General features: G+C 27.8%; 2 protein-coding genes and 1 long non-coding RNA gene across 8 annotated transcripts; 1 reads left to right on the top strand and 2 right to left on the bottom strand.

Moving 5' to 3' along the window:
- Nucleotides 1-1,070: 1,070 nt before the first annotated feature.
- Nucleotides 1,071-2,190, bottom strand: LOC140919871 (uncharacterized). The gene is made up of 2 exons (XR_012162454.1): nt 1,709-2,190; nt 1,071-1,298 (listed from the first exon to the last, which is right to left on the bottom strand). It is a non-coding gene; the product is annotated as an uncharacterized lncRNA (long non-coding RNA).
- Nucleotides 2,191-9,693: 7,503 nt separating this feature from the next.
- On the bottom strand, nt 9,694-22,643 carry LOC101507471 (PI-PLC X domain-containing protein At5g67130). Of its 6 annotated transcripts, XM_004491829.3 has the most exons (8): nt 17,673-17,853; nt 13,806-13,928; nt 12,728-12,865; nt 12,117-12,215; nt 11,569-11,872; nt 10,793-11,016; nt 10,586-10,672; nt 9,694-9,881 (listed from the first exon to the last, which is right to left on the bottom strand). In XM_004491829.3, exons 1-8 carry the CDS (start codon nt 17,703-17,705, stop codon nt 9,846-9,848), a joined length of 1,044 nt encoding a protein of 347 aa, XP_004491886.1. In that variant the 5' UTR covers nt 17,706-17,853; the 3' UTR covers nt 9,694-9,845. The 6 variants fall into 6 exon arrangements, 5 of the variants coding, with proteins under 5 accessions (XP_004491886.1, XP_027188746.1, XP_027188745.1 ...); XR_012162406.1 differs by lacking the exons at nt 9,694-9,881; nt 10,586-10,672; nt 10,793-11,016; ... (1 more) ...; nt 12,117-12,215; nt 12,728-12,865 and adding exons at nt 14,013-14,044; nt 20,127-21,193; nt 22,513-22,643 and having other exon boundaries at nt 13,821-13,928; nt 17,673-19,518; XM_027332945.2 differs by lacking the exons at nt 9,694-9,881; nt 10,586-10,672; nt 10,793-11,016; ... (1 more) ...; nt 12,117-12,215; nt 12,728-12,865 and adding exons at nt 20,580-21,193; nt 22,513-22,643 and having other exon boundaries at nt 17,673-19,518.
- Nucleotides 22,644-23,054: 411 nt separating this feature from the next.
- LOC101508105 (receptor-like protein kinase ANXUR2) lies at nt 23,055-27,182 on the top strand. The gene is made up of 3 exons (XM_004491830.4): nt 23,055-23,314; nt 25,139-25,795; nt 26,634-27,182. Exons 2-3 carry the CDS (start codon nt 25,174-25,176, stop codon nt 27,056-27,058), a joined length of 1,047 nt encoding a protein of 348 aa, XP_004491887.1. The 5' UTR covers nt 23,055-23,314; nt 25,139-25,173; the 3' UTR covers nt 27,059-27,182.
- The last annotated feature ends 600 nt before the right edge of the window (nt 27,183-27,782 follow it).

The raw sequence follows: 27,782 nt of genomic DNA on the forward strand, positions 1-27,782 counted from the left end.
CATTTGCAAATTGTATGTATTTCATATGATAAAACTAGCATTACCCAAAATCAAAGCAATGCATAGAACACCTAAAAGATAGGATTGATTGATCTGAATAGCCATTTCGTACGATTTCATTTTATACTTTATTTCTTTTAATAGGTTATATAATTTATTACATTATATATACTTAAAAAATCTGGTATTCGTCAATAATTATGGTGATTATAATATTACTATCAGTATTAGATCAAAGTCAAACAAGCATCCATAGTATAATAAAAATCAAACGGTACATAAACACAATTAATAGAATAAATTGGATAATAAAAAATGATTTTAGAACAATTTATTATTGAGGTGGAAAACTTATCCATTATGCTATTATATCTAATCAATTCTTCTGTTTAATAATCCATCTATAAAACTAAAAATTAGTTAATAAATTGAATTCAGAGCATCCATTTAATGATACATGGACTAAATCAATTTCTTCAAACCATTTTTACAAATTCAATAAATTACATATGTTTTGAAGTAAATATAATATATTATATTTATTTATTATAAAATAGATATTTTAAATAAATATTATAATATATGTTTTGAAAAAATTATCAATTAAAAAACTGTATTTTTTACAGAAAAAGGGAATATAATTTAAAAATACCCATTTTTTTTAATATAATTAAAAAGAAACACATTTTTTTAACACGTTTTTACTGAACTTTTTTAATATTTAAAAAAAAATTCATTATTAATTTAATATTTTAAAATTTAATAATATTTGGGTGATTGGAGGCTGCTAGAGGTATGCAGGCTGCGTCATAGCTCCACCACTAACAATCTACCTATTATATAATTAATGCTAAGTAAATAATAATATTTAAATTAATACTTTTATTTTAAAAATAGTATAAAAATTAAAACCATTTATATTTAAAATAATAAGAAAATTTTTTTTTTTAAATAATATAAAGAATGATTTAAGATAATAATTGTAGCACTCCAATTTTATCCATTTTTGTTAAAAATAAATCAAAAAAGAAAATAAATCAAAAAAGGAAATATGTATTTAAGAAAAGAAATAAAAATAATTACAAAAAAATAATTTCATTATGTCTCATAAATTTACAATTCTAAAATCAATTTACAATTACAATTCTAAAATCAAATCAAATTACAATTTACAATTACAATCAATTTTAAATCAATTTAAGCCAGTCTGCTTTGGCTCTGTTTTGTTGCTGTCCTTATTGCTGCCTTTCTGTTCCTGATGCAGTATCATGGTTAAGACACTAGCCTTTGTTTTTGAACTAATTAGAGAAACAAAAAAAACATAATTTTTGAGTCAGGGTGGGTACACATTATGCAAAACAAAGAGACAAATTTTTTAGTTTAAAAAAAAAAAAGAAACTAAAAGACAAATAAAAGCTCAGCAATGAACAAATCAAAACAAATAAGCTAAAACTATGAAGGTATCAAAGGTGCAGAAAAATGCAGATGATGAGCAAAGAAAACGAAACATCAAACAAAAAATTGATGGAGAAGGACCAAGGCAAGCAAGAAAGCAACTAAACACATAAAAACTCTATAAACACACCCTATCAAATTTCAAAAAGGTAGGAGAAGAGGAGAGATCTGAAATTAACTCTACTAAAAAATACACATCCAAAGAAGGAGAGGGAAAAAAAAAACGAAAGAAAAATAAAACAGAGAAGAAAACCATTCTGAGGTTTCAATCGAGCTGCACACCGTCGTGCACTGCCGCCTCTATCCTCACCATGGCCTCTGGTATCCGGAAAAGCAGGTACTTTCTCCCTTCTTCATGTTTGCTTTTCTTTTCATGTGTTACTAAAACTGCGAATTTCTTTATATTGGAAAGAAAAGTTGAAACTAGAGTTTAAGTGAAAAAATAAAATAAAAGCTTTTGTTTTTCTGCTATCAATGCTTCTTTTCTTTTTTATTTGGCTTTTATTTGTTTTTTATTATTAAAAACATCAAGTTGTATCCTTAGTATTTTTCTGGCTTTTAGCATATAGACGTGACTGCACTCCTTTTCCTACACATTAGCTTAGCTAGTAGTTAGCTTAGTTAGTAATGAGCCTGTATCTTTATTCTGATACTTCATGCCATGAGTCATTGTGTTTCATGGATGTAACTAACAATTAAGTAATGGGTATATGTAACTACTAGTTGGCCTATTTTATTTTCATGGATAAAATATTTTAATAAATTTTCTTTTAGTTTTATTTTTGTGTTATTTAACAATAAAATGAATTTTGTTTTCATTATTTAATTAAAATTGGTGGAGCTGTGTATTTTTAGTATTAAAATGAATTTTTATTTCTATCACTTGTTTAACTAAAAGATGTATTAAAATGAGCTTCCACATGTATATTATTTTGGTTATATTATTTGATTAAAATATATTTTTGTTTATTTAATAGATCAAGCTACAAGTTTATATATTTCTTTCACTGCTATTTTTATTTTTTATTATTATTGATTTTATTTTATATAATTATTTAAATTTATTTATTATGCAACATCAAATTTTAATTCTCAAAAAGAAAACAAAGTTAAAATATAATCAAATATTAAAAGAATGTGACTTTCTTTTAATTTTTATGAGTTGTTAGGAGACAAGTTGTGACAGCTTGGTAGTTCTAAAACTCATTTTGATAAACAAATTAATCAATAGAATTCTTCTTAGAAAATAATTAAAAGTGACATATTTTTAGTTTTTGAGTTGTTATGACACATGTGGTACAACTTAATAATTTTAAAACTCTCTTATTTATTTATTTATTATTATTTTTATATAAATTAATATAATATCAACGTATTTGATGTGGTATTATTTTTTATCTTTGAGTTGTTAAGATACATATTATACAACTTGGTGTTTTTTTTTTTTAAATTCATATATAAACCAAAAAATATTTTAAAGTATTCTTATAAATATTAATTAGATGAGATGGCAATTGGTAGGGTTTGAGTAGGGTACTATAATACCCGTCCCGATACCCGCAATTTAGAAAAATACTCATACCCGTGTCTGTACCCTGGGTATCAACTTTAATACTCGTACTCTTACCCTATAGGTACTTAAGTGCCCGTACCCATACTCGTTACCCACACTTTAACTAAAAAAAAATCGATAAATAAATGATATTATTGTAATTAAGTTTAAAAATTATTCAAATATCTTAAATCCAATCATAAAATATTATAAACCAAAATATTTTCTAACTCAAAACATTTCAAATGAACACTCGTTACAATACACATTTAAATATTTATAATAATATTTTGTGAAATTGCAAGTCATACGACAATATTATCTGAGATAATTGATACAAAGTTGCAAGTATAACTATAAAGTCACGATTAATAAGATATAACTATTAGTTATAAAATCACAATTATTTACTATTTATTATAATCAGATTCTTAAAAATTTTGCAAACGTTTATGTTTCAATTATAAATATTGTAATGGTCCAATGATATTAATAGATGTTGAAACATAAAAAGAAAACAATTAATTGAATTAAACACTAATTTAATAAATAACTAAATAACTAAATAAATAAATAATATATTTATATAAGTGCGGGTGCGGGGCGGGGTGGATACTATAGTACCCGTACCCGCACCCATACCCGCTTAATTTTGTGGGTAATTACTCGTCTCCATGTCCAAACTCATTATGCGGGTTTTTACCCTACCCATTGTGGGTTTTTTACGGGTACCCACTGAGTATGGGTCTAATTGCCATCCCTAGTCATGAGACATCTTTTTATTCTTTGAGTTTCTAAGACACAAGTTGTACAACTTGATAGTCTTAAAACTCGCATTTCAAAATATATTCTTTTTTCAGTCAAACAAATTCATTTTCCTTTCTCGTCAAAAACATTTTTTCATATAACAAAACCCATTTTCTTTTAAAAATCAACACATCCGCATTTCTTACCCAAGAACTACGTAGCTTTGATTTCTCCATCGCACCGGGAGATACATAGGAGCAAGATCACATTCTTGTCAAGCGCATTAATAAATTTTATTATATTTTCGTCTTTTATTTCTTAAACACACATTTATTGCAAAATCATATTAAAAAAAAGAGTAATAATTGTTATTCATTTGTAAGAAATAAATATATTTAAGTTAATCTTAATTTTGCACAATTAATTATAGGTAACCGTATTTTAACGGATGTCGTAGGGTGTTAATACCTTCCCTACGCATAATCGACTCTCGAAATTGGTTTCAAAGACCATTTTTTATTTTTTATTTTCCATTTTTAAGAGTTTTCCATTATTTTTCCTATTTTAAAATAAATTTTGGTCGCGACTCCATTGAATTCAAGAAACACTCGAAATTTTAGGCGCGACAATAATAAATAAAAAACTGTATTTTTCTTTAGTATAGAAATACCATTTTAGATATAATAAATAATACTATATGTTTTAGAAGTTAATAATATTTTTGACAAGTTAAAATAAAAATATAAAAACAGATTTTTTTTATCAAAACAAAATATAGTTTTTAAATTAACAAATAATATTATTTTAGAAATAACAACAAATATTATAATTAATTAATTAAAATGCTCAAAAGAAAGTAATTATTAGTATCGCAATAGTCATTGGTTGACACTATGATACTGGGCCAATATTAGCATTTTTTTCCAATTGCTTGTTCTATCTCAACAAAATTTTATTTCTCACCCTCTCATGCTTATTGCAGATTGTTTGTGTCTTGATTACCGCTAGAAGATTCAATCTTAGATTTTGGGACATAATTTTGTTCGCGAGAAATTGACAACCTCCTTGACCAATTTAATACCTTGCTTAACCAATTCTTTTAAAGAAATCATGCACTTACTTTTACACTCGTTTAGAGTGTGACCAATGGATTTTAAAAAAGAAGGTAAATTTTCAAAATTCCAAACCAACAATAAGTTCATAACTTTGGATTTTCACCAATATTTGATCATGTAATTTATGAGAGAAATCTATTTTTACAAGAACACGAGCAATTTATATGAAACAGCTTGAAGGTTTTGTAATTCATAGATAAGAAGACAAGGTCTGTAAGTTAGATAAATCTATGGATGGTCTTAAACAATCTCCTAAGCAATGACATGAAAAGTTTGATAACTTGATTATATTGAATGAGTTTAAAGCGAATGGAAATGACAAATGTATTTATTACAAATCTGAAAATGACATTTGCATTATATGTCTCTATGTAGACGACCTACTAATATTTTGATTCAAACATTCATGATGTAAAAATTGTGAAATTGTTGTTGTGTAAAAACTTTGATATAAAAGACCTCGGAGAAGCGACTGTAATCCTCGGAATCAAGATTAATAGGTGAGAAGAATTTCTTTAGATCAGTCTCATTATATTGAAAAGATCCTAAAGAAATACAAGTACTTTGACCGTAAACCTGCTTGCACACCATATGATCCAAGTGTGAAAGTTTTCAAGAACACTAGTGAATATGTTAGACAAATTGAATATGTGAGCATCATTGGCAGCCTCAAGTATGCCACTGATTGTACTATACTCGACATTGTTGGATCCAAGTTGGTTTTACATTTAGAGTTTTGATGCTAACAAAAGTATTTTATGACAACAATATATTTGACTTCAAAGAGTATGAAAGAAGATTCATGTTTTGAAGAAAATCTAAAATAAGATTTGATTCAAATTTATAATTGAAGAAGATATAAAATAAGATTTGATTCAAATTTATAATTGATGAAAATCTAAAATAAGATTTGATTCATATTTATAATCTTTGACCAAGTTAAAAAGAAGATATAGTCAAGATTTGAAAAATATTTGAAGAAGATTTGATCAACATTTGATGAAGAATTAAAGAAAATTTGATCAAGATTTATCTACAACAAAATATGAACATAATCAATTTGGAGAATTTACAAACGCAATCTAAACAAAATAGAAATAGAATCAATTTGAAGAATTTACAAACTCAATCTAAATAAGATACAATTCAGAATTAAACAAGGACTAAATTGAAACTGAAATTTTCACTATAAATAGAAACTCAATGCTGAAGGAGAAAAGCATCGAAAAGCAGAAAAGAGTAGAAGAGCTCAAGCTCAAAGTTCTCAATTCATCTTAGAATTCAAAGAGAGAAACACTTGTTCAGGTTAGAAATATTTTTTAAGTGTTATTTTCTTAGAGTGTGAAAGTTATTATTATTATCAGCTTTGTTAGAAACAACTATTCAATTTCCAATCTTTTGTATCCAACCCGATAGTGATTTAGTTTATTCTTCAATCTGAGGTTGTCGGGTTGTTAGGAGAAGACTTGACTTGAAGGGTCAATGTGATTAGTTCCTCAAAAGTCTTGGTTGTTAGGCTGTTTGAAAATACTGGCTTGAAGGGTCGTGTGCTTTGTAATTCAAGTTATTTGAATTAGTGGATTAAAGCCTTCTGAATGAGGGGACTAGATATAGCCAAGTTAGCGGTGAATCAAGATAAATCTACGTATCAAATTATTTATGCTTTCATTGTTTGTTACTTCAAAATAAATAAGTAGATATCAGTTATTCATTATTTAATTAAGATTGAGATTAATGTACGGTAATATGTATATATGTATCCGTTAGTATATTAATATAGTATTTTATTATTAAAATACTAAAATTTATTTACTATCAATGCTAATTGCCCTAGAAACTATTATTATGTTGTAAATTGTAGGACCAAATTATGTTATAAAAAATAACGATATGATATATTTTAAATAATGTGATACATAATATAATGATATATGATATAATGATATAAAATTATTAACATCAAAATATATATACACACGCGGACACGAATACGACACATATTATTTGAGAATTGTCTCGTGCACCTCCCTCACCTGTACCACCCACTCCAATCTCTATTAAAAATATCATTTTGTCCCTGCTGTTATCTATAAAAACCTCCCAAAAAATTACCTCCCCTTTTTTTCACCATTGTATTCGAAACTTTCAATTGATCGAATTACAAATTTACAAACCTTCGAATATTTGAAACCTTCAAAACAAAAAAGTAAGACCTCCCTTCGAAACTTTGAAACTTTTGAAACCATATTTTTTCAAATGTTCGAAAGTTTCTAACAAACTGAAACTTTCGTAGTGCAAATTTTCTAATTTTTTGAAACTTTTGAAAGTTTCCATCAACATAAAACTTTCGAAATGCAAAAAGTTTCGAAAGTTTCCATCAACATGAAACTTTCGAATGTTTCGAAACATTGGAATTCATGGAAAGTTTTGAAATAGGTTCAGAACTTTGGCCTTCAATGAAACTTTCGAATCCAGTTTTGAAAATTTGAGAACAATATCGAAGTTCTAAAATGAATTTCTTTTTTGTTTATTTAATTTTTTATATTTTTTATTATTGATAGATTGATATATTGCAATGCCTAGAATGGGATGTGCATTTGGCCAAATTATTCGCAACGTGAGAGGTGATAATGGTGATAGAGCAGAGAGAATTCCACCAATAGGATCAAACAAATTTCAAATTCATCAAAACTTTCAAAAGTTTTGATAAATTCTGGCAAAATGCATTTCGAAATTTTCAGATTTCTCAAAAGTTACGAAACTTTCATAAAATCCTGAAAAATTACATTTCAAAACTTTCACATTTATCAAAAGTTTCGAAGTTGTCCAAAATTTCTGGAAAATTAAGTTTTGAAAATGTCAACAAGATTAAGTAGATTTTGTAACTTTCGAAAGGGGAGTAAAGAATGAAGTGGTAATTTTTTTGAATGTTTTATACATAATAGAAAAATGACAAAATGGTATTTTCAATAAAAATGTGGGGTGGAAAATACAAGTAGGGGGAGTGCATAGTAAATTCTCATATTATTTTTATCCAAACGAAACAAATATAGACCCATTTGTGTGAATATCCGTTACCCTTATGTGTATCCATCTAATTTGCGGTTTCAACTTCTTATTCTTAAAGATGGTTTAAAGATTTAGGTTTCTTTCATTCATGTGCTTAAAGAAGTTAATAACTTAGCAATTTATGTGGCAAAGATAGGCGCAATCATGGATGGTGGTATGGTAGAAAAGTGGAACGAAATTATTAATTTTTGTTTTAACAAGCTAGAACTTCAGATGCTAATCTATTGTTAAATGTGGTTTTCGATTCAATTAATTCCATTAATTGTTGCTAATTTTAAAAAATTGAAAAAGAAAACACATTTTAAATAATTGTTTTTTTTGGAATTTTGAAAAGCCCAACTGTGAATTTCTTGGAATTCCATCAGCTCAATTTTGGGTATCTAAAATAAAAGTTATTTTAAGAAAAAAGTAAAAGTTTGAGTTTATCCAAAAATATAAACAATTGTAATTAAAAAATTGTTAAAATAGGGCGAAATTGGAGTTTTTGAAAAAGGTAGGGATAAGGAAATAGGTGTAAGGTATATAGTATATTTCCTAATTAAATTAACACACTTTGTTTGGCGAGTTAAATAAACCTTGCTTCCCATAAAACATCGAATTTTCATTTTTATTTCCAATAGATGGAAATAGGGTAGATTAATATAGACTTTGCAAATTCTGAATCTGACCTGTTAAAAAATTTAAAATTTATATTTGATATGTAGTTTAGTGTAGACTTACTTTTTAGATATGTTCCTGATTTTAATGGAAGTCGATCTAATATGACATATGTTAATCTACTTAAAAGTCTAGCTCATTTTAATATGTTTAAGTAAATAATTAGACATATTTTTAAATAGGCAAACGAGTTGAATGTCAATAAAATTAATTTCTATTTTAATATTTTATGTGACATTTTAAAGAATATGACTTTATAGGATAAACTATTTCAATTCTATATTATATATTTAAATATTTCAAAAACTAAAGAAGATGAATATGCTTAACTTACTAAAAATTCAATATCTAACAAAAATATAAAATAATACAATAATTTTAGTACTAATAAAAAATATTATTTATATTTATTTAAATAGGTTGATATGTTTAAAAGGTTTTCTACGTGGCATGTAGTCCAATATTTTTAATTAAATAGATTTTTTTTAGAAATTTGACTTTATCTATTCAAAAAAATAAGTCTTTTGTGAGCTTGATCTAGGCTAGGTCGTATGTCTATATGAGTCGTTCTGACCTATTTTCATCTATATCCATATAAAAAATAAATTACATTTTTAATCCCTACAAAATTATTATAAAAGAAGTTTTAGATCTTGTTGGAATTTCAACATATATTTAAATGAGTTTTTGAAAGTATGTTTACAACATTATAAAAATGTCACAAAAATTTAATTTTTTTTTAATTTGAGATGAATTAAATATAAATTTTTTAAATGTTATAAACTCAAGATAAATATAACAAAAATATGCACCCTATAAATCAAATTTTTAACTCATTTTTAGTGGATAGACTTTTAATAATATTGTAAACATATCCGTTAAAAAATCATACAAAAATATTTGTTGACATTTCAACAAAAACTAAAAAAAATTCCTGATAATATTATGATATTAAAAAATATAATTTATTTTATAAAAATTAAAAACAAAATTTTAAAATTTTATAGAAAAAAAACTTATTTAACTATTATCTGAATAACATTGTTTGGTAAAAAAATAGTAAATGCCAATAAACTAATCGATAGTGAATGAGTCCACTGCGTATAAAGGACAAAAATCTTGATTCGAACTTAATTTGTTGATATATTTGATTCTTTGGAAATATTAAGTTTAATTTAATATGTCACAACCACGAGTGCAAAATAAATAATAGTATTCCAGAACTGTTCCGAAGCTGGAATGCATGATATCTATGGTGGTGTGCAAACTTGTGAAGTTGATCCTGGCTGCAATGAAATAATCAATTTTTAGTTAAATTAAATAATAAGGATAAGTGAATTTTTACAATATAACATGTGGACATCCACTTATTCAGCTAATTATTTTTAAATTAAATGAATTTTTAGTCTTCTGTTTTTATTTATAGTTTTATTTTTCTATTTTTAAATATAAAAGTAGAATTTCTTAGTTTTGAAAAATTTAGAATTTTTATTTTTAATTGAGAAATCACAAATAATGTGACAATGTATACTTGGATTAAATTTAATTATTTTATTTTCTATATATATATGATTAAAATAGTGTTTAAAAATTAAAATTTTAAAACAATATAAAACCTTAGAAAATCACATTTTCCAAAAAAAAATATGATTGTCATGTCGCATAGTCAGTTGTCAGTTTTTTATTCAACATGAAACAACAACCAAAAAAAAATTTATAAATTGAAGAACGAAATTATAAATTAGCAAAAATAAATGAATCAAAAGTGTATTTTTGTCTTATTTTATATTAGTATAATTTTTATATTTTAACTTTTATAAATTTAAAATTTGTAAAATATTGTGATATTATCTTATTAATTAATCAGAAACACTATATATTAAATAAATTGAACATTTATATTTGTATAAATTTATATTTAAAATTATTTAACAAATTATCTAATAAATTAATACTCTTTTATAATTTATATATAAATTAATTTCCTTACCACACATGAATGAACATCATCACATCCACACAATAGTTTTCCATTGAGTGTGTCCACAGCTTGAAATGCACCACCACCTTGACTCTTCTGCATATCACAAAAAAAAAAAAAACAAATTATAAAAATATATTTGGATTATGAGTAAAAAATTATTTCTTTAGCAATCAAATTTAAAAGAATAAACAGATAAAATATACTCAAATCAACCTTGTAAAAATCAACAGCAACAAAATTAGCCCATCTGTTACCAGCAGCACCATAACAAGTGTGAAGCATGTTAATGAGTCCACCAGCATTATCTTTACATGAGAGTTGCTTAAATGGATTTGATCTAAAATAGTTTACCAACACTAAGGATTTAGTTTTGTCATTAAGAGTATCTGATTCTGCCCTGTTTGAACAATTTCCTTCTTTCATTCCATCATCCCCATCTGCAAAATATTAAAGAAAGTCATTAAAAAAATGCTTATGTTAATTAGAATGAAACTAATAACAATGAAAATCGTGTAATTAGTGTTTTAAAAATTGAACTAAACATCAAATTGACAAGATTTCTGGTTCATAGTTCGATTTCTTTAAACTATTTAAACTGTGATGAAATTGCGATCTGTCAAAATAATTGAACCATAGTAAAAGTTTATTCAAGATTCAACCAGTTCTACAAATATTACGTGTGTAACTTAACACGTTACAAAAAAGTGTTGGGCATGAAACCAAATCACCAATATATGTTAGAATTAGTTTTAATATTGTTTAAGATAGTTAAAAATTAGTTATGTTTTTAATTTTAACATAGTCAATTGGCATCTAATCATAACTAATTTGTAAATATTTTAAACATTATTAAAACTAATTTTATCACGGTAGGTGACATGTTTCGTGACAAATGAATCTTTTATTAACAAAAAAATAAACATAGAATAGATAAATTAATAAACATAGAATATATAAATTAAGAGATTTAATATAAGGTATTTTCTTACATTGATTTTCGACCATGTAATTCCATTGGTAAGCAATTCCTTCACTTTGTTCTTTAGCCCTTTTAGATGTGAAAACTAATAATCTATGGTTTTTGGCAACCATATCACTCACTAGAGGCCAATCTTCACCATTTTTTGGCATGCTAGCCAATGGAAACCAATACTTCATAAGATCAGCTTTAGTGAAGACATTTGTCAAAGCTTTTGGGGTTTTAACATAATCTTCCAAGAAAATTGTCACAATTTCTGTTGGATTTGCTGTTAAAAATGCTTCAACTTCCTTCAATGTGTCGACAGCTGGTTCCTAATAATGTATCATAAATTAAATTAGTGATTGATTAACTAGAGTTTAGAAGCTACAAACTTTTTCTCAGGAAAAAACTAATCATCTACAGTTAGTTGACTTTATACTACAACCAACTCCATACGATTAGAATAAAAGAGTTTTGCAGTAGTCGATTACACGATAAAGTCAACTGTAAATGAATCAAGTTTTTTTCATGTTAGAAAAACTTAAAATAAACATTAATTAGATGACTTATACATACAAATGCTGTGAAGGCATAACAATTTCCTTTAAATGAGTGACATAACCACACATCTCCATCAAAATCATATGTATCCAACATTAGTGCCCGAACTCCATTCTACAAATTAACCATTGTTGAAACAAAATTGTGAGTTAAACATTGTCTATAAGCATCCAAGAAATTGAAAAATAAAGATAATTAGACAATGTCAATTTCTAGGTCATAAAGTGTCATATGTAATCTAATCTATAGTGGATTGATACTTAAAATTAGTTTAAAATATCGACGACAATTGACATCATCCCTTCAAGTAGAAGTTTGTAGTCCTTTATATTACTACAATTAAGACAATGATCAAATCATGTTGATTCAACAAAAATAAGAGAAAACAACTATAAGTTGTGTTTTGAGATATTGTTTTCATGTTTTTTGTCGATCTAAATAAGTCATTGTCTGAATCTGAAGACAAGTAACACTTTGAACTTCTACTTACAAGAAACATCAATTATCGTTGTTAGAGTTTTAAATGAGTTTTGACCATCGATCTACCATAGACTATACAAGACAATTCTTCATCCTAAATTTTACTTTAAATTATATACTTAATAAAGAGTACTTAGATAGCTTACATTTAGTTGTTGGGTGATGTTGTCTTGTTGATCAATTTGAGTAATTCGAGGCACCCCTGTGTGAGATGGCTCCCCTTCAATGGAAAATGAGTTATGCGTTGTCAAAAATGCATATTTGTTGAATGGTAGAGAATTATTCTGTCCAAAAAAAAAAATATAGAATCAATTAGCAAGAGATCAAGATAAAATACATCTAAATTTTCTTGTCTCTTTTACTTCAAAAAAAAAAAAAAAATCAATTGTATCCATCTATTGCTTAATTAGCCATAAACTTCTAAAAAATAAACAATATGTGATTGTTTTGGGTTCAAAATTTTATGATAAAGTTTTAAGTCACGCCATTTTGCTTCTAACTCAAATTTCAATGAAATTAATTTCACAAAATCATTTCTATTTAATGGTGTTTATCAAATTTTTAAAATATTTTAATTTCACTCTTTTAAATCAAGTATTATAAATTAAAGATAGTATTTTGATTAAGGATCTCAACTGAGTGAGCAAGAGGTAGGGAGTATTTCCCCACACCAATTTCCCATATTGCCCCTCGTCAACCATCCATATAATAAAGAGTTTTTCTCTCTCATCTCCAACATGTTATAAGTATATAATTTAATAAATTGAATATGTATTGTTTTCAAAATTTGTTATTTATACAGAAATAGAGCTGATTTTTTTATAAGTCAAGAGAATTTTATTAAAAGTATGTTCGGGAGAGAAATTTTAAAGTGAATACATATATATAAAAAATATTCTTCACTTATATGTCTCTAAATTCTCAAATGGATATTACTATGACTAATATGTACAAATAAAATGGCATCCCCTAATTTTAATACCCATATCAATCATTATTACAATAATCAATAATTGAAAGAAATGTTTTCAATTTCCACCAAAACAAGAACCATACAACACTACCAATTAAAAGTTATCCAACCACCATATGGTTGTTGTTTGATATATTATCAAAAGGTATGGTTGTTGTTTGATGCTATACAATGATCTATTGACTTTAAGAGATTTCTATGAAAACTATGCAAAATGTAATAATTAATTATTAAAGAGATAAGTATCTTACAAGGAGTTTGAATTGATCTGTAATAGATGATCTCACACATCTAGACCCTGAAAATCCAAATGCACATGAAGAACAGTAGAGTCCAGCTCCACAATCTTCATCAGCGTTGCACTCATCAAGAAGCTACATAAAAAAAAATTGGAAACAATTAGTTTAACAAATTAATAAGAAAATTAAGGGAATGATTAATTTGATAATGTTACATACTCTGCAAGCTCCATTAGAACAATCACTTGCAGCTACATTGTAGAGAAATGGAAGAATTAACACAAGCAAGCACAAAAGAGAACCCATGTGATGTGTGAAAAATGATCAAAGAAAGATATAACCAAAGAGAATATATGTATATAGTTTATAGAATAATTGATGATGGGTTTTCAATTTTGTTTCTTGTGACTGAGAAAACGAAGTTAATTCATAAGATTGACTGAAATATACATATATATAGTATAGGTGAATTTCTCACTACTTTCTACTAAAAGGTTTTCAACTGTCCATATTAAGAGGGATTATAATAATGAAAAATGAACACAAAAAAAGTAAAAACTTTAATCATTTTTTTTTTCTTTTTTGACGAATAATTAGTATTATTATATATAGACACGACTTTATAGATACAACAAAATTAAGGCAACAATGTATTTATTTACAATAAATAAGAATCCAATTCGGTATCTAAAGGTTACAAAACATAGTTAGCTTTTTTGTGTTACAAAAATAATTTTAATTAAAGGAGATTTATCTCATACAAAATTAATTAATAAGACTCCTCAACTTTAAGCACAATTAATGATAAAATTTATATATCAGTTACCAATAATTTTAAATTTAAATTCAACTCATAACCGATGGAAGGTTCAACCATTTCTTACAATTCAATTGTCATTGACTCTTTTTTTTTTTGACTAAAAATTGTTATTGAATTATGATCTATAAAGAAAGAAAAATAAACCTTTATAAAAAAAAAAAAATATCATTAATTAAAGTGCTATGACTTTATTTGGGAAAGTAATAAAATTAAGATATTAATTCAAATTATGTATAAACTTTATTTGGAAAATTTATTACATTAGAATTGAATTAAAGTTAACATGAAATCATTAACTTATTTTTACCTTGTTTTTTTCTTCAGATTTTGTATTTTTATGATTGAAAGCTAGATCAATACCAAATATCGTCTAATAACTAATTAAATAATTGGCGAGATGGACACTTCAAAAATTAAGTAAATTCCAAATAATAAAATAGAAAAGTGATAATACCATTTTTATTTAAGAAAATAAGAGATACTAGACAACACATTTTAGTGTCTATATAATGAATCACGTGTCGAATAAGTGTCTGATGCATGTAGGACATGAGACATATATACCTAATCCTAGAATTGTCTATGTTTTTTTAGAGTATTTTTATGATTGAAAGCTAGATCAATACCAAATATCGTCTAATAACTAATTAAATAATTGGCAAGATGGACACTTCAAAAATTAAGTAAATTCCAAATAATAAAATAGAAAAGTGATAATACCATTTTTATTTAAAAAAATAAGAGATACTAGGCAACACATTTTAGTGTCTATATAATGAATCGCGTGTCGAATAAGTGTCTGATGCATGTAAGACATGAGACATACCTAATCCTAGAATTGTCTATGTTTTTTTAGAGTATTTATGAAAAAGTGAGGTGAAGAATCTATAACTAAATTTGGATTAGCTTTTAGCTTACTAGAGATTATTCACTTATAAAAATTGATTATAGAAGTATCATCTCTCTTCATTTTTTATTAAAAAAAAGTGAATTTTAGTATATTGTTACGATGGAAGGATCTATTGTGTAATTCTGTTTATGATTAATCTTATCATTTAGTGTGTCTCCAAGCCATATAAATGGAGCCAATTAGAGTATAATATCTTTATTTTTATTTTTAATTCAATTTAATTTATAAAAAATAAATAATAAATAATTACATCTTTCAATAAAAAGTTTAATTGGATATATGAACTTTTAAATATTTTGTAATTGGATTCCTATATTTCGAGACCTAATTACAAATTATTTAAAAGTTTATATGTGGACTCAAATTAACTAAAAGTTCATAGATACAATTATAAATTATTTAAAACTTCATATTTAAAAACTATGGAATCTGATTAAAAGAACTTGTTTAGGGACTTAATTAAAAGTTATGGAAATGCATTACAATTTCTTTTAGACCTATTGAAAATCTTCAAAAGAGTTCAAGTAGTTTCAGAAAAATAAAAAGCTAAGTGTATTTTTAGTATCACATTTGATATGACAAAATCAAATGTATTATATTTAAGAATGTCGTCATATAAATATTTAAGTTTAATTGTAATTTTAATCCGTGTATTTTTATCAATACTCAAATTTTAATCCTTCTATTTTAAAAGTCGATAATTTTAATATTTTTCAAATTTTTGAATTAAAAAAATAACGATTTAACATATTTTAAATAACGAAATACAATTTCATAATATAAAACCGTCTAGATACATTAATTATTTATATATCATTAATTTAATTACAGATATAAAAAAATTTAAATGTTGATCATATTATATAATATATTATTTAAAACACGTCATGTTGTCATTTTTAGTTAAAAAAAATCAAAACAAAAGACCAAATTGTCTACTTTTAAAATAAAGACATCAATTTCAAAAATCAATAAAAATTAAAAGATTAAAATACAATTAAACAAAATATTTATTTGCTCACACTACAAACTTAGTTTAAACAATGGATGAATAAAGAAAAGCTTATGAAAGAAGCGATTTTGAACACGAGGACTGTATATAACACAGTTAATACAACAATTCGATATTTAAGAATCTGAAAGAGAAAATCCTGGAATATTCTTTTGTTTTTCAATAATATTTTTTGTTTTTCAATAATATTATGATTATTATCAAGGTGCTTCCACCATTTGAAGTGTTTCAGCAAATTAAACTAATTAAATTCTTTCACATGCCAAATTCTACAAAAGCCCTCAAGAAATTTCACCATTGAAGTACCTTGGCAAATTCCGACATTGAAGCATTGGACAGAACTAGTAGGTCACACAGATTGGGGAGAGGAAGAGTTACAGACAGAATTCAGTGAGAGAATGTACAGAGGTTCTTATTTTGTTTTCAACAAATCTGAACCATTGATTAAATCTAATGGTGATTTTTTAGATTCAATCGATGAGGACTTAATTGAGCCTTCACTCTATCAGCCACCATGATATAGATTTAAATAAATTTTTAGTCCCTATAAAATTTCATTATTTAGTTTTTAGTCTTCATAAGAAATTTCTTCTAACTTTTAATTCCTTAAAATTTTTCTTTTGTAATTTTAGTCCTTAATTTTAAAATTTTCCTATTCATAGAACTTATTTGACTAACCAGCTGAGCATGCGTAGCAAACTTCCTAACAAACTAACTAATCCTATAATCGTTTATTATATGTTAATATTTAAATGTGAGTGATTACTTCTACATCATTCAAGAATGAACTAAATAAATTATATATAAACAGATGACTAATTTTTTCGATGTCATAAAATTAAGTGGAAATATAATGTCAAACTCACTTGATGGTCTTAGTTTTTAACTATGGGCAGACCTATATACTAAAGTACATTTATCACTATAACTTTTTCACTGTGATGAAAAAAAAAATTTGCACCATAGGTCCAACACATCCAAAGTCTAAAACTCCTCTAATAATATTATTACACACTTCTCTCTACAGTGTAATCTTTTAGAGGATAATCTATCAAATACATAAAAGAAAGATAACAGAATAAAATTAAATAAAGCCAAATGTAGTGGGGAAAAAAAAAACAATTTAGAGAAACTCACTTGTACCAAGTCTTCAATGATTTCAAATTGCATGTCTAGTTGAAAAATACAATGGATGGCACATGTTGGACTTTATGATAATCCTCTCCATCAATTCCAAGCCTAGTCTGGAATAATTTAGGCATCCATGTGATCTCTAATTCCTTCAAACCATCAACAAATTTGAGTCCATCAGGAACACTCATTAACTTGTTGCAATCACATATACTCAGTCTATAAAGACAAGGCATGGCATGATTCTCTACCACCCATTCCTCTAAATTACGAAAGCCGCGTATCACTAGAACTTCAAGTTTACGAAAACCATTTAATGAGCATACCATTTTCTTTCCAACAAACATTTCCCAACAACTTAGGTACTTCAAATTAAGAAGCTTCTCTAATGTTACCATAGGATCTTCCACAAGCTTACAACCCCACAAAGTTAACTTTGAAAGATGGGGTGGAAATAGTTGAGCTTTTGGAAGCTTTTCCATTATCCCTTCTGCATGTAGTTTATGAAGAGAAGGACAACCTAGCACCAAGTTTTCAACATCTACTACTTGATCAGGGAAGGAAAGCATGTCAGTTTTTAAGGACAATGATTCCAGGCATTCCAACTTTTTATTTGGAATGAAAATTTCAGTGAACTTTTGAAAATACCTTGGATCATTTAGTACTAATTTTTTGAGCTTTTTCAGTTTCAACAAATCTTTAACATCACATTTACTAGCTGGAAAATTTACTAGTGTCTGTAAGTTGATCAGATTTTCAAGTTGCATGATACCAGAAACATTTCCACACCAATTAGGAAGATATAAATGTCTCAAACGTTTCATCTTCGATATAATGTTTGGAATTTCCACGGTAGAATCCCAGCTTACTTTATCAACGGTTTGCAAATTTAGGCTCTGCAGATTTTCCAATTTTCCTAATGAAGACGGAAGAATTTGTATGCGAGTTCTTTTCAGACTCAAAAACTTCAACCATAACAGATTTCCCACTTCTTTTGGCAACGATTGTCCCTTTGACCCTTTAACTCCTTCAAGATCAAGAACTCTAAGTAGTTTGAAGTTCTCAAAAACATCTTTAAGTAGTTTCCAGCTTTCCACTCTGCATTTCTTATCATGAAAATATACAAGAGATCTAAGATGTTGATGATTCTTTAGCTCATTAGGTGGAAATGGAATCAATTTATCAACATGTTGATCCAAGAAGAGAGCAAGCCTTCGAACTCCACCGTTATTTCTTGCATCGATTAATATATTAGATGGTGATGATGATGACGACGACGAAGATGATACATTGTTAATGCTATTATTTTGTTGTGATCTACCAATAACATATAGAAAATGTTCCTTTCTAGCCTTTGACGAACACATATCACGCATTAAATCATGGAGTCGACAAGTTTTAATCTTCCCAGTAGACCCTATCTGACCAACTTGAACCATGCAACGACTAATTAAGCTACTGAGGTATCGCTCGGCAACATCCTCCGCTGTTTCACCCCTTTCGGTCTCATATTGAGATGAAACAAAACCTTCTGCCATCCACAACTGAATTAATTTATTTTTCGGTATCTCAAAGTCTTCAGGAAATTGACTTAAATAGAGAAAACATGGTTTCAGTTGATAAGGCAAATCATAGTAACTTAAGTCCAATACCTCAGCTAATCTTGATTGTCTTTCATGTACATCTCCTCTTATTAGGTATGAAGCTATATATTTATGTATTTTTTCCCATTCATTGATTGTTTCCTTTGTAGCCAAAAGCCCTCCAAGGACAATGATAGCCAAAGGCAGACCAGCACATTTTGCAACCATATCTCTGCCTAATCTTTCAAAGTCACTGCAAATTGTGAACTCTGCAAAGAATAATATAGTAAAAAAAAATAAGCATGCATGAACTGTTCCTTCAGGTACATACAAAAACAAAAACATGTGGTTTTGACATATTGTCATGTTTCCATAGACAAATTATGCAAAAACTTGCACTGATACAGTTTTGAAAATTTACAGTAATTTCCACTCGCCAAATCATCAAGGAAATGGAGGGGAGCACAGTCATTCCTACTCAATGTTGTTATCCTTAACATCAAGTTCTACAACTACTTTTTGTTGATAAATGAAAAAAATAATATTCTCATGATATAAGGACCTCTTAATTTTCCCATTTCGTCGGTGATCACATAATAGAGAAATATACAATATAAACGAGTGCTAAATAAATTAGATTTAAAAAAAATAGTTGACTTTTAAGCATACATAATGTTCTATGAAAGAATACGGATCTAAGTCACTGGGATCTCCAAGGCTAAGAAAACACTACGGGTGGCTAACCTATTATTTTGGATAATGTGTAAAAGTATGTCTATCTCTCTCTTTCCTTTAGCTTATATAGTGGTCAAGTGATTAGGGTTGGTCCCCTTGCACTTGCTCTAGACCCAACCCAAATATGGACATTTCTAGTTACCTGGATCATCTTTTGATGGAAAAGCTTTCTTCTGAAACAATGCCAAACTATGTTCAGCACTTAAGAACCCAGGTTCATGAAGCAAGCCTTTGGGATCAACATGAGATGAGATGCCTTTATTGCGAGACGTGAAAACTATCTTACTCTTGGTACTTTTCAATGGTAAAGCTGGACTTAAAATATCCCAAGTCTCATTGCTCCATACATCATCCAAGATGATCAAACACATTTTCTCTTGTTGTACTTTGTACAACTTTTTAGCCAATTCTTCATCTCTCATGTTCCTAATCTCATCTCTCTCTTCTTTGGTAGGGGAATTAATTAGCTGAAGTAAAATTCCCTCCCAAACCTCTCTTTTTTTGCATTGTTGAGATACATAGACCCAAGCAAAACCCTCAAAGTGTCTCCTAATGGAACTATAATGATAAACATTTTTAGCAAGTGTTGTTTTACCTAGGCCACCCATTCCACAAATATAAACCAATTGACAATGTTGATCTTCTTGATTTATTAGCCATTCCACCACTTGCTTTATGTCCTCATCCAACCCTACAATGAACTCTTCCGCGACATGAGAATAAGACCATCTTAATTGTCTTTGTGTCTCCAATGCAAAGTGTGATTCTTCATTGTCTCTTGTTGTTGTTGTGGTTAAACCGTACGTTTGTAAACTTCTTGTAATGTCAGATATTTGAGAATTAATAGATATAATCTTATTTCCAACTTTGTGAGCATGTTTTAGTTTGTAGAAAGGAATCATTGAACCTGAAGCTGCAACTTTGATGGCATAAATTTCAATCACATCCTCAGCATCGTAAGCTAGTTTTCTGATCTCGGATATCCAATTTTTCATAGTCTCACCACCTTCACCCTGCTTTCTATCAGCATCTCTTAAGAAGCATCGCATCCTCTTTAGTTCAATTTGCAATTTTTTTATTTGGTCACTTACCCCATGTAACAAATTTGCCTCTTCAATTAGTAGGTCACCAAGCCTTTCAACTGTAAAGGACACAACTGACTCAACCATCATGATTGTTTTTGTTTGTGCATCAAAATGATGAGTTAAACTGCACACAAGTTCGAATATGTTAAGAGGAATAAATCTTAACCATTGATCAAATCATGAATATGTAAGATCAGAACAAAAACTATATAACTTTTTCAAGTGGTTATGAGACATTTAAATAACTTTCAATCATCATCATCCATATACGGTTGTATGGTCCAGATATAGTCATCTCATATCAAAACTTCTTTCACTTTATACATCCCTATTATGCTCCCATATATACACACAATAGGCCTTTAGTTTATTTACAATTCAAGTAACACAAAGGAATAAATTTGATTATACATATGTGATATATCTATATGTGTGCAACAATTAATTGAAATGTCATGACATTTTGCAGAACAAATGATTTTGATTCTAATTCACAAATAAATTCTAGGAAAAGAAATTTTTTCCAAATTATACCCATCAAATTCCATTTCAAGTTGTAATTAAAGACAAATTCTACAGTAGACCGTTGTGGAACGATACTCATTTTTCGAAACTCCGACGACAACACAGAGATCAAGGTCCTCTTTGTCCTCACAGCTAAGATAATGACTTGATTAGTATCGATTCGACCAAAACAAGGGAAAATGAGTAAATGTGCCTCAAAGCACAACTCATATTTGATTTTCTTTGTTTTAGTCGAACGGATCAAAACACTATCTTAGCCATATAGACGAGGAAAACTATGAGTTTCTACTTTTGAGGAACGTCATCAATCATTGTTAAATTTTTAGTTGTTTTTTAAGTACTAATCCACTGTGAACCACTTATCAAGATGGTACACCATACAATCCGCCAAAAGTAAAATTAGTACACATTAAATTTTATCCTTGTTAAAGTACAAAAAGCAGTTAAAATTGTAAAGGATTTAAGGTAGAAAAGTGTGCAAAAGAAGAAAGGGGAAAAGGATGTAGTGATCTGTTGAATTGAACTAAGTTATAAAACCATACCATAAATACATACACTCGTTATTAATCTATAATAATCTATGTCTCCCAACCATTTTCCAGAAACCATAAAACTGCATTTATGATGTAATTTTATACTTAATTTGTTTGTGATACTCTAAACTCATAGGGAATACTATGCATAATTAACTTTGTATGATGCTTTATTCATTCATACTATAGGACAAACAAATTCATGGAGCATAATTAGAGAAGTAGTTAAGTATAAGATGGAAAGATATTAAATAACATAAATATAAGAAAAAATATATGAAAAATTAAAATATCTTGCCTTAATTTTTAATAAGATATATATATATATATATATATATATATATATATAGAGAGAGAGAGAGAGAGAGAGAGAGAGAGTATATACCTTGAATTGAGTAGAGAATATGGCCTGGTGAGGTAAATGGTGTACAGCAGAGGTTAGTTAATGAGCTTGTTTGGAGTTCGGTAGGGATGGGTCTTTCACCCAAGTCTTTTATCATCTCACTCAACCACTTGTTATTTGTATTAATTACTTTTTTTTTCTTCTATTAATATATATTCATTTATTATATCTCACTTCATTAAACTTCTTAATTAATTATAATTAACAAAAATATTAAATTTAATTTTCAAAAAAGAAGTAATTATCATGAAATCAATAAAACTAGATGTTTTTTAAGAATAGTACATAATATAAATTAATTATTCAAGAAAGAAGTAAGAGTAAATATTGTCTTAATCAATCATAAGAAGGAGTTGAATTTTTTTAAATAAATAATATCAATTATTAATTAAAATTGATTCATAAAATGAATTATTGTTATTGTGGATCAGCATGATCGGACTTGAGTGACAATATAAACTATTAAATAAATAGTTATTTAATTATGATAGTTAAAATTATTAAGTGAGATCACAAATTCAAAGGTTGATATTCAATGTGCATCATCCTTTTTTTTTTATATTGAATATATGTGAATACTGTGATGCCTTGACTATTAAAGGTTCTTTTTAATGAAAAATAAATTCAATTAATTTTCTAAACTTTCTCAAAAAAGCATACAAAAGTTTCATCACTACATTCCGGTCTCAACACTCAAGTCTCAAGTCAACATCAAACCCTTTTCCGGAAACGGCAATACTTTCCAGCTTCGCTCCACGCATCATGGATTGATTGATTGATCGAGGTAAAATTTCATTTTATTTTATATAAAACCGCTTTTAATGTTGAGATCGTTTAAATAAATATTCCAAATTCCTTTTGCTAGATAGATAGATCATGTAAACGTTCATTGCTGAGTAAAAGTACAAATCTGGACTTTAAATTATATAAAGTGAATAATGAATTTCAGTTAAGAAGTACAATTTAATCCGAGTTTGAAACAATTTTTTGTGTCTCTCGACCGAACATTAAATTAAGAGAGCAGGTTAAAACCAAAAAACGTATATGATTTTAGTCATTCATATATCAATATTTCAAAATATCCTACTAAAATGACATTAAATTAGTAATATTGGTATTGAATTTGAAACTAAGTAAGGAATGCATTTGATAACATATTTAGATAAGGGACCAACTTGATTCATAATTTGCAATTTTCAAAATTATTTTAGAATATTGATAATGTAGAGGACTAGGCTGATACAACCTTAATATAATTTTAATGAGCAAATTGTGCTGTGATTAAATGTGGAAACCTCTCTTAACTAGATTCAAACTATGGTTCATCATGTTTTGAGAGACTAGTTCCTTTACCTAAACCCAACTCTAATTGGTAAGTTGATAAGCCTTTTAACTCCAAGTCACAACTCACTCAAAAACCATGGTTGTTCTGTTTTGAATGAGAACACAAAAGCTTGCAAATTTTTTTGTTTAGCTATCTATGCATTACATCTAAAATCAAGATTTTACATGTAAATTATGCAAGTTGGGAGTCTCTCTTTTTCTCAAAAGAAATGAAATGAGAATATTTCAAAGAGAGATAGACATAAATGAGATATTGATGTATCAAACTTTCTTTTATCATTTTTTATAAAACAAAATTCTTTAAGTTTTCTGTGTTTATCTCTTTTTCTTAAATGAAATATTTCATTTTCTTTTTGACAAATGTATCTGATCACAATTCAAATCACTCTTCTGGTATTTTTTTCAATTAAAATAGTTCAGATTTGTAGTATTGAACTTCATTGATATAAGTGATAATGCATGTTTAGATTCACTGTAAGTTTAGTTAAAACTGTTGGATCTGTGTTGGTGACAACTGCTGCAAGACTTTAATAGTGAAGTTGTTGATGAAGATTATATGTAGCAAATTCCAAAGCCTGTTGTTACACTAGCCTTTAGGTTCGATTCGCCCCCACCAATCGGATGCAAATGAGATAACCAGCGAATCCCCTTCAGGGTACTTTGGAAACCTTGATATGATTTGCACTATCACACCAAGAATATCTTTCAATAGTATGTTACAAAATAATGTTACCTATTCTTTTCTCATGCATTAGAAAAGAATAAGTTGACTTAGTATATGAGAATGAGTGAAAGAAAATGGATGACAAAATATTTGAATTCGTTGTTTGCATTATGTCCAAAGTGACCCTATTTATAGGAAAAATAATGTCACTTGAGAAAAGTTGCAATTCTTGGTTCTGCCACTGTTTACGAAAGGCTATATACATTTAACGTTCAGTTATTTATTGAAGCATTGCACTGGTCTGGTGGCAAACCAATGCTTCTGTTTCGCGAGCCTCAGGACCCCATGTTAGAAAAGACCAACATCAATATCATACTATGTATAACAAATTATACATACATATATTATCCAATATTTTGGAAATATCTCACAAAAGCATGGTTAGCTAATGTGATATTGGTGAAAGTTACATTTTAGAGTTTCGATAAAGTGTCAATGTGATTTTGTAAAACTCACTGCCAATAAGCTTCTTTTAGTTGAATTATATGATGCATTTGCCACCACCCCTAAATGGCATTCATGTTTCATGATTCAATGTAGGCTTGGCTATCAAACAGAACTCTCAAGTTGAAAAGATGCTTCTAAAATATAAGTCAAAGCATACAAGTTCATCCAAGAAACAATATCCAACAATCATAGAAGAGCTATGCCATAAATTTTCTCTGGAAGATCTTAAGAAATCAACCAATAACTTTGATGAATATAGAAAAATTAGGAAAACAAAATTCAGTATAGTGTACAAAGGTTATATCACACATAATGGTGAAACTGATTATCCAATAGCATTGAAGCGGATGAGAAATATATTTGATCAATGGAAGTTCAAGAAGGAAATTGAATTTCATTGCCAGCTTCATCACCCAAATTTGACATCTTTAATAGGATTCTGTGACCAGAAAGATGAGAGGATTCTTGTCTATGAGTACATGGTCAATGGCTCTCTCTATGATCACTTATGTTCAAGGGATATGGAACTACTTTCATGGAAGAAAAGGCTTGAAATATGCATTGGAGCTGCAAAAGGACTACACTACCTTCATACAGGAGCAAAGTGCACGATTTTTCATTGCGACATTAAGCCTCAAACCATTCTGTTAGATGACAGTATGGTACCGAAACTCTCACATCTTGGATTTTCCTTACAAGGGAAGCTTTATAAATCGAAGCCAAAACCAGTTAAAGTCGACATCCTTATTGGTAAATTTTTTTCTTTTATTTTTGGAGTAAACGCTCAAATTCGTTATGAACTTCTGTTTGAAACTGCTGCGCGTGTACCATGCTTAAGATGCAAAATGTCACTCTTTATAAACTTTTTTCCAGTCTTATCTCTTATCAATACAGGATTCGGTTTTTTTTTCAATACATTCTCTCACGTTCATCGTTATTGAGTTCTACACTTCGGTGTATTTGGATTGTTGGTGTTTTATTACTGCAACAGTCTAGGATAGAAACTATTTGAACTCTATTAGGATTGAACTAGATAAAGCTGTTGTTCTATAGGCCTTAAACCAGTAGGTGTTCTTTTTAAAATTGAGTTTGGTGTGTAGATTATGTTTTTATATTGGTGTTAATCAATCCTTATTTTCCAAGGTGACTAATCTCAATCTTTTTTTACTCTTTTCAGATCTCATCACTTTTTAATGTAAGACTTGAGTTTTTTCTAATAATAAGAATAATAAAAACTCGGACAAATAAATCCATTGTTTTTTAGTTTGTATAAGAGATGAGTAAGTCCTAATATTTTCATTCTCGTGCTAATTAATTATGAAAGAAAATTTCTGAAAAACTAAAATGGTGTATGCAAAATTGTCATGAACTTAGTTTTGGCCTTTACTCTTATTTTCGTAACATGGTTGTAGATGATTTCAATTTTCAGCAGTTAAATTAGATTAAGTGACTATATTGAATATGACTAGAACAATATTTAGCTAGACTTTAATTACTGTTCCACTAAACTTCATATAAAAGCTCATTTTCTCTAAGAACCGGAGGGTGAAGAACAAAAAAAGACTAATTGCTTTTGTTTACATGACAGGTTCATTTGTTTACATGGCACCGGAGTATATCCGCACCAATATTTTCACCGATAAATGTGATGTTTACTCCTTTGGTATGGTTCTACTTGAAGTAATATGCACAAACTACAGGCATACCATCTATGATAAGATGAACATGTTAGAGAATCCGAATTTGACTTTACAAGAGTCAATTAATCTAATTAATCCAGCTAACTTTTTGGAGAAGTTTACAGCTTATGAGATTATTGATCCTATTCTCATGAGATTGATTGCACCACAATGTTTGGAAGTGTTCATGGATGTAATGAAAAGATGCTTGAATATTGAATCAAATGAAAGACCAACAATGGGTGAGGTTGAGGTTAAACTTGAGCATGCTCTAGCATTGCAAGAGGAAGCAAATAATGGAAAAAGTAATGGTGATTATTACCGTCAATGTTAGGATTGTTAGTAACTGATATAATTTATTGGAAGTGGAGATCGAATCCTCGATTTTCTTGTCGCTCTGCTCGCTAACTCATTCATCTTAACCGCTAAGTCAATCTTATATTTTCATTTCTACCTAATTTATTAGCCACGGTAAATGCCAATTTGGGCTGACAACAAATTTTATGGATGTTGTGATTTTTTTTGGCTGCTTGCAAAATACACTTTTTGGAATGAAAAATATAAAAGAATATACATAGGAGAATTTTATCAGTGAAAAAATGTTTATTTTCAGTGATTAGGTAATCATCAATTTAAAATGAATTTGAATTTAAATTACTTAAAAAAATTTAATATGAAAAAATATTGTGATTCTAAATAATTAGTTGTTTGATACTACATCCAACTAAACTTTAGTTAGGAAGGTGTAACCAAATAATACTCTAGTTAAGTTCCTCAAGTGATTTATAAGTGACTATCAAATCTCAATTCTACTAGATTGTTTTTTTAAAATTTAAAAATAAAACTTCCGAAAATGATTGTTGGGTTGTATTAAAAATAAAGTTTAATTGCAGTTTTAGTCTCTCTATTATTATCAATTTATATAATTGATCCCCTATTTTAAAAGTCGATAGTTTTGGTCTCTCTTTTAGATTTTTGAACTAAAAATGACGGTTTGACATATTTTTAATGAAGTGGAATACAATTATATGATATAAAACTATCTAAATACATTAATT

Source organism: Cicer arietinum, chromosome 3 (genome assembly GCF_000331145.2).
Source record: "Cicer arietinum cultivar CDC Frontier isolate Library 1 chromosome 3, Cicar.CDCFrontier_v2.0, whole genome shotgun sequence".
NCBI classification, from domain to species: domain Eukaryota; kingdom Viridiplantae; phylum Streptophyta; class Magnoliopsida; order Fabales; family Fabaceae; genus Cicer; species Cicer arietinum.

Coding starts and splice junctions, on each gene's coding strand:
- LOC101507471 (XM_027332944.2), bottom strand. CDS start 21,156: ATGATGGTTGAGTCAGTTGTGTCCTTTACAGTTGAAAGGCTTGGTGAC. Junction 19,519..20,126: donor TCCATCAAAAGATGATCCAG/GTAACTAGAAAT, acceptor TATTCTTTGCAG/AGTTCACAATTTGCAGTGAC.
- LOC101508105 (XM_004491830.4), top strand. CDS start 25,174: ATGCTTCTAAAATATAAGTCAAAGCATACAAGTTCATCCAAGAAACAA. Junction 25,796..26,633: donor TAAAGTCGACATCCTTATTG/GTAAATTTTTTT, acceptor TTTACATGACAG/GTTCATTTGTTTACATGGCA.